Source organism: Solea solea, chromosome 13, assembly GCF_958295425.1.
Source record: "Solea solea chromosome 13, fSolSol10.1, whole genome shotgun sequence".
In the NCBI taxonomy this organism is placed as follows: Eukaryota; Metazoa; Chordata; class Actinopteri; order Pleuronectiformes; family Soleidae; genus Solea; species Solea solea.
In genome coordinates this window covers 10,852,167-10,859,964 of record NC_081146.1, presented here as the reverse complement: position 1 = coordinate 10,859,964, position 7,798 = coordinate 10,852,167, and the positions used below count along the sequence as shown (strand labels likewise).

The following is a 7,798-nucleotide window of genomic DNA, read 5'->3' as shown; positions in this document are numbered from 1 at the left end:
CAGGTAAAGCCATTTAAAGGTACTGTCGGCAGGATTATTTTAGGATCATTGATCAGTAGAGCTTCATCTAGGCTCTCTGTGTTACCAGCTCCTCAGTAAAGAAAGTAGTTATTGGCTGTCCTAAAAGTCACTAGATGTCCCTAAATATCATCACCTAATTTTTGTGTATGTAATGGAGAGAGGAATAGACAAAAGTATACAAAATGAGTAAAAACAAACCCACCCTAAATAGGGGGGTTCACAGTTCTAAACCTCCTTATCTGGTCTTGGGACCAGCAAAACTGACCCAAAAGAGACACTCTTTTTAGATAAAGGAAACTTATTCAATACGCACTAGCTTATATAGAGCTATGGCACAATTTACTGGACTGTACATTTACATTAGGAAAGGGATTTAAAAATACATGTTCACATATTACTATTAAATTGTATGGAATCAAATTTGTCATAGTCAGAATAACAGCATCCCCCTTCTTTGTCTTGGCTCTCATGCATTGCCAGTTAGTTTGAGGATCCCTCGCAACCAAAAGACACATACATACTAAGCCCAACATCTGTTTTACTTGGATAATATATATGTAGTTTCATCAGCAAGTGGAGTAAAAGGTGGGCCAGTTCTGAGCAACAACAGAGACACAGCAGTGGAGAATTATGATGAAAGTAGAGATGAGCTACAAGGCAGACAAAGTGACAATGACAGATTGTAAAAATATTACATCTATTACAACTTTGTTGTCCAAAGTACATTAATCATGTTTCATTCTACATAGATAAAATGTTTAACACATGTATTTAACTATCCTCAAAGTATCCTGAAGTATCTGAAGTCTGAAGTATCCTGGGCTACCAGTCTCCGTTGTGGCAGGAAAACTCTTCTCTGTTAATTTTCACTACATCTGATTGAATGGTTAGTGATGAGGATTTTTCACATTTGTGTTTGGCTTGTGTGTGCCTGTAGAGTTATGTGGACAAACCTGTTGTCCTTCAGTTTTAGTGAGTAACCTCTGGGCCCATAAGGAGATGCTGAGATTATTACACCTGGGCTGTGTCTGTATGTATGCAATCAGTTAATTTCACTTTCATAAAAATGCTATCCTTGTTTCCCAATCAGATGACGAGATATACATCTTTGTTGTCAACTGTCCTCAGCAAAAAAGCCAAATAGAGGTCTTTAGATCTGTTGAGGACGATCACTCCCTGGTGCATCTGAACACAATAAAGCCTGAACTTCTCTACAGGTGCAGTATGGTGACAAATTTAAACTGTACCCCCATCTAAAACAACACACTCTGTTATATATATTTATAAATATATATTTATACGACCCGCTCCAGTTTGCGTACCAACCTAACCGCTCCACTGAGGACGCCATCTCCACTGCTCTCCATCTGAGCCTGGAGCACCTGGAGGACAAGAACACCCACGTGCGGATGCTGTTTCTGGACTTCAGCTCAGCATTCAGCACGATCATCCCCCAGGACCTGGTACACAAACTGGGCCCACTGGGCCTCAACACCCCCCTGTGCAACTGGCTGCTGGACTTCCTCACCGACAGAACCCAGTCTGTCCGTGTGGGTAACAATACCTCAAGTGTCATCTCCCTGAGCACCGGTTCCCCACAGGGCTGCGTCCTGAGTCCCCTGTTGTTCACCCTGATGACCCACGACTGTCGTCCCAGGTACAACACCAACCACATCCTAAAATATGCGGACGACACAACAGTTGTGGGCCTCATTCAGGACAACAACAAACTGGCCTACAGAGAGGAAGTGCGACATCTGGTGGACTGGTGCAGGGTGAACAACCTGCTCCTGAATGTTGACAAGACAGAAGAGATCATCGTCGACTTCAGAAGATCCCGTCCCAGCCATACACCACTTCTCATCAATGGCACAGCGGTGGAGGTCGTCAGCAGTACCAAGTTCCTGGGAGTTCACATCACAGACAACCTCAGCTGCACACTTCACACCACCTCCCTGGTGAAGAAAGCCCAGCAGCGCCTACACTTCCTGCGACGGATGAGAAGGGTGTCTCTCCCCCCTCCCATCCTCTCCACCTTCTACAGAGGGACCATCGAGAGCCTGCTGACCAGTGGCATCTCCGTCTGGTTTGGGAGCTACAAGGCCTCCGACTGGAAGTCTCTGCAGAGGGTGGTGAGATCAGCGGAGAAGATCATTGGGACTCCACTCCCACCCATCCAGGACATTGCACACAAGCGCTGCCTAACAAGGGCTCACCAGATCCTCACTGATCACACCCACCCCCACCATGGACTGTTCTCCCTGCTGGCATCTGGCAGGAGGTTCCGCAGCATCCGCTGCAGAACAAACAGACTCAAAAATAGTTACTTTCCGCTGGCCATCAGACTACTAAATTCCAAATACCCCCCCCCCCCCCCCCCCCCACACACACACACAATCTGTGCAATATTTTGCACTACTTTTATATATATTTATATACAAAAACACTTATTTATTTATTTTACTAATCACAGTACACAATAATCTACCTCAATTCAATGCTATGTGTTGGTTTTTTATCTGCTTGCCAAGCAACGTAATTTCGTTGCCAGTTTTCACTGCTGTGTTTTCTGTGCAATGACAATAAAAGGAAGTCTAAGTCTAAGTCTAAGGGTGTCTGTCCGCTAGTCGAAGCTTGATAGAAGCTGGGTGAGAAAGTGACCAAAAATGCTAAATAAATCCACTTCAGAATGGCTTCAACATAAGAAAGCACACCTTTTGAAGTGTCTGAGTCACACCGCAGACCTTAACCAGAAAGAATGACCTCAGACATGCAGTTCACATCAGACATGAACACCAAGAACATGGCTGAGCTGAAGTGGTCCTACAAATGAGGGTGGTTGAAAATTCTTCCTGAACAGTTTGGAGGTCAATTTGAGAACCATGGATCCACATACATTCTATGATCATCATGATGGTGTGTCCAAAACAACTTGTTTTCTGGTAAGTGTGAAGAAAGTTGGTGTATAACCATTGGTTGTGGATACATTATGCACAAGTCTTAATTTTGGAGGCATCAATGTATAAGCATACTTTATTACTGTTGCCTTTCTATCATCTGGAACCAGTCTGGTCATTCTCCTTTGACCTCTAGCATCAACATAGCATTTTTTGCCCAGAGAACTGCCATTCACAGAATGTATTCACTGTTTTTGGACCATTCTCTGTAAAGAGTACAGAGATAGTCTTGTATAAGAACCCTAGAAGATCAGCAGCTTCTGAAATACTCAGTCCAGCCTGTCTGACACCAACACGACAATAAGTTGCTGCCATGATGATTGGCCGCATAAATATTTGTATTAAGCAGTAGAGCAGGTGTACCCAATAAAGTGACCAGTGAGTGTAAACATTTCCATATGTTTTTGAAAAACATGAAAGAGGAATGTGAATAAAATAAATGAACCACAAAACAGAGTTCACATTTTTCTGTCAGACCTGTTCAAACATGAGGTTGCACGTGACGCCCTTTGACCATTTCATGCCTTAGTAATTATTCTCTTCGGAAAACATGAAAGCCACAGAAAATCAGACAAAAGTTTACAAATCCACCTGATGGAGTCCTGCCATTACACATGCACAGAGGTCTGTGTAGAACAGACCACGTCCATAGCTTGTGTACAAAAGGTTTTATGTCGTGACATCAGACCAGGGCTGTTATAGATGTTCATCAAAGCTGCAAGGTGGTTAATCATCAGTCAATACAATGTATATTGTCCTGCAGGTGTAATGTAATACATTTAATTTGATTTTGCGTTACTCTATTTGCTATAAGAGATATACATATCGGACAATTGGATATTGAATAATTATTAAATAAATCTGGAAACTGTGTGTGCGTGTGTGTGTGCATCATTCTGCGTTTTCAAAATTAAAAACGCACACATTCTGCTGCAGATACGCCTTTAAGTAGGCGTTATTACTTTCTGGTGTTTCCGACGGTCATGAAGGCAACGTTAGTGGCGCGTGAACCTCCTCGGCTACGGTAGTTGGGGGGACATAAGCTAAACTTTTGCCTTTAGGTAAATCGTTTCCAAATGGGAAAGCTAGTGTTAATCTCTCTGGTAATAGCTGCCTTATCGGCGCTGTTGGGAGAGAGGATTCTTAACTTAAGGTAATGTAGAAACCAACTTTGTTAATGTTTGAATAACGATTTTTTTTTCCCCCCACCGTCGGGAGTAAAGTAATGATTTGTGTTGAAAACACTGCAGGAAAAGGACTCTCGCCTCCAGAGAACTGGTCAGAAATCACCTGCCCAACTGTGTGACTCTGAAACACCTGAGTAAGTAACTACTCACCAACTGCAACCTAACGAATCTCAAACACACAGAGAGATTAAAACTAACCCTTTTGGTGCTGCTGCGTACTTTCAGGTCATGGCTCGGAGGATATAACAGTGGTTCGGGATGGACTCGCCTTTATCAGCACTGTGAGTATTTGAATTGTGCAGCTGCCACGTTTGTTAAAGGTTGTTGTTGTCTAACGTTAAAGAACCTCATCAGAAAAGACACTAAAAGAATTACAACTCGGAGCAAAACTCGCTATGAATTAAAACACGTGTTGGAAAGAGTCCTTTTATTTTGGGTAAAGCCATTTAAAGGCATAGTAGGCAGGATTATTTATGGCATTATTGATCAATAGTTGACTATTAACCATTCAGTATAATATTAAAAGTGATGAAAAGAAAGACTCTTCTGCCCCGCCCCTGGACTGCATCATTAATCGGGTTACAGACTTGATGCAACTCCACACATGTTTGCTCTCAGAAAATTGCCACTTGTAAATTGAATTTTCCTGCTAAAAAAACAAACAAACGTGGTTGTCCAGCAGTTTGATGGGATAAATGCAACTTGCCCCCACCCACCCCTGCGCTGCCTCTGTATACACACAAACACACCCTCAGATAGGTCTGATTGTTTCTGTTTAGAAAGTACTGCTGCTAATATTTCTATTTTATCAGATGAAGGGAAGAAGAAAATCAAACAAAAACATGGCACCATGGTTTCTATATGGTGCCATGTTTTGTCATGTCGTATTTTATTGAACAACCTAACATCTGTGTTAGTCATTTCATATGCTTTTTTTTTTTAATATCTCAAGGGTCTGAAGTATCCTGGACTACCAGACTTGGATGTACCAGGAAAGATCTACTCTGTTGATCTACAAGATCCTCGGATGAAACCAGTGGAGCTGCGCATGCCAAGAAACTTTGATCTGGACATATTCAACCCCCATGGCATCAGTGCATATGTTGATGCAAATGGTGAAAGCACATGTTACACACATTTCTGACGCGAAGGGAAAAAATATAGTCCAGTGGCTTGTTTTTACAAGAGTAACATCAATTCTGTTTCATATTTTTCATCGAAACAAAAGAAACATATTTGTTAATTTTCCCTACATCTGATTGAATGGTTAGTGATGAGGATGTTTTTACATGTGTTTGGCTTGTGTGTGCCTGTAGAGGTATGTGGACAAACCTGTTTGTGGACACACTGAGATTATTACACCTGGGCTGTGTCTGTATGTATGCAATCAGTTAATTTCACTTTTCTAACAATGCTTTCCTTGTTTCCCATCAGATGACGAGATATACCTGTTTGTTGTCAACCATCCTCAGCACAAAAGTCAAGTAGAGGTCTTTAGATTTGTTGAGGACGATCACTCCCTGGCGCATCTGAACACAATAAAGCATGAACTTCTCTACAGGTGCAGTATGGTGACACATTTAAACTGTACCCCATCTAAAACAACACACTCTGTTCATGGCTAATAAAATGTTTATTGTGTGTCATTAAAGTGTTTTGATTTCTTTCCAGTCTAAATGATATTGTTGCAGTGGGTGTGGATAGTTTCTATGCAACCAACGATCACTATTTTTCCCACAATATCTTCAAAGCTGTGGTGGAGCCTCTTCTGTCTCAGCCTTGGTCTAATGTTGTGTACTACAGTCCCAAGGATGTCAAAATAGTCTCCGAAGGTTACTACATGGCCAATGGCATCAATATGTCTCCAGATAAAAGGTAAGAGTAATGTTTGGAGAGACACCAGTGATCTTTCATGCTTGAATATTGAAATATCCTTAACCTTTTTTGAACTTTATTAATATTTATAGACATATATATGTGGCAGATGTGCTTGACCACAATGTGCATTTGCTGGAGCGGAAAGAAGACAACACTTTGGCCCCTGTAAAGGTAAATATTTTAACTTTTGCGCAATGATTTTTCAGTTATTGTGTATACTATTTACCCATAATTGCAAATATGCTTGAATAGTAATTCATTTTTAAAAAACCATGATGACTGTATGTTTACACACGTTTGTGTCACCAGTCTGTGGCTCTGGGTTCACTCTGTGACAACATTGAAGTTGACCCTGAAACAGGTGACCTGTGGTTAGGCTGTCACCCTAACGGATGGAAATTGTTTGTGTCCGACCCCAACGACCCACCTGGATCAGAGGTTTGTCCGTTCACTTAAACCAGGTTGTAACATTAAGAAATATTAAGCTTTATGTGTTCACTTTTTAAAATCTATAATATCTTAACTAAAACGTAAAGATAACTCTTAACTGTATCATCATTGTAATTCTCTCTCTCTGTCTCTGGTTTACGTTTTCTTCAGGTCATCAGGATCCAGAAGATCCATTCTGATGAGCCGGTGGTGACTCAGGTATATGCAGATGATGGTCAGGTGATCATGGGTTCATCTGTAGCCACAACATATGGAGGGAAGTTGCTAATTGGCACAGTGTTCCATAAAGCTTTGGTCTGTGACCTGAAGTAGACAATGACTCTTTTATCTTTAAATGGACTGAAGTTCAATTAAAAGATGAAATCAAGGATTAACACTGTGTAAGGCTCTCACCCAGACGGGAAGATAATGAAGCATGATTTAAGAAATTGTATGACTTGTAGACTCTTGACTGGAGTCTAATTGTGCATAAATAACGCGTGGTCGAAGCTGCAAGAAAGTGGATGTGTTTCTTCACCTGACCCATGTATTAACAACATACATGAAACACTGTGAAATAAGGGCTATATTACAATAAAATGTGTAAAAAAAAAAGCTGTTGCTGTTTCGCTTTGTATCACATTAGCTAATTCTTTAAAGCTACAGTACACAGGATAATATGTGTGTGTGTGTATGTATATGTATGTATGTATGTGTGTGTGTGTGTGTGGGTATGTATGTATATACATATATACTGTATGTGTGTATATATATATATTCCCAGGTGGTAATAACGTGAATGTTTTGAGATGTCACTTTTGACCCAATATTACGATATTTGTTTGAAGTTGGGCAGAATGTTCACACTCAATTTATAACCACATTTGAGATCAAAATATACTGCCTAGAAGCACTCAGACTGTTGGAAGTAATAACCAAGTTCTTGCAGCAGAGGATGCACTGTTTGGCTTTCACCCATGCCAAAACAACAGCAATTTTATGTTGTTTTGCACAAACGAGCTAAATTATCCTCCTGTCACAACCCTGTTGTGGTTCTACACCCTCTATGCAGCAAAGTTATGAACAAGAGTTGACTAATTCCTTCGACAAGTTGTCTTTTGTGTGTAAAAAACTAATGGGTTTTCAAAGTATTTTAGATGACTTTGGTTGACATATGGTGTATAGCTGTTCACCATCAAATGTGGGCACATACTAAGACACCTAATAATATGATTTTATGGATACCTTGGTGTAACAGTGGTTATTTTGGATATTTTGTTACCTTTCTATAATCCCGAATATGTGGCTCGGTAACACCTGAGTAAG

General features: G+C 40.8%; 1 protein-coding gene across 1 annotated transcript; it reads left to right on the top strand.

The window, feature by feature from the left end:
• The first annotated feature begins 3,971 nt into the window (after positions 1–3,971).
• On the top strand, positions 3,972–7,087 carry LOC131471371 (serum paraoxonase/arylesterase 2-like). Its single transcript, XM_058647889.1, has 9 exons — positions 3,972–4,131; positions 4,229–4,299; positions 4,391–4,446; positions 5,118–5,280; positions 5,600–5,726; positions 5,837–6,040; positions 6,133–6,214; positions 6,353–6,481; positions 6,644–7,087. The coding sequence occupies exons 1-9, from the start codon at positions 4,055–4,057 to the stop codon at positions 6,803–6,805; spliced, it is 1,071 nt and encodes a 356-aa protein (XP_058503872.1). The 5' UTR covers positions 3,972–4,054; the 3' UTR covers positions 6,806–7,087.
• Positions 7,088–7,798: the final 711 nt, after the last annotated feature.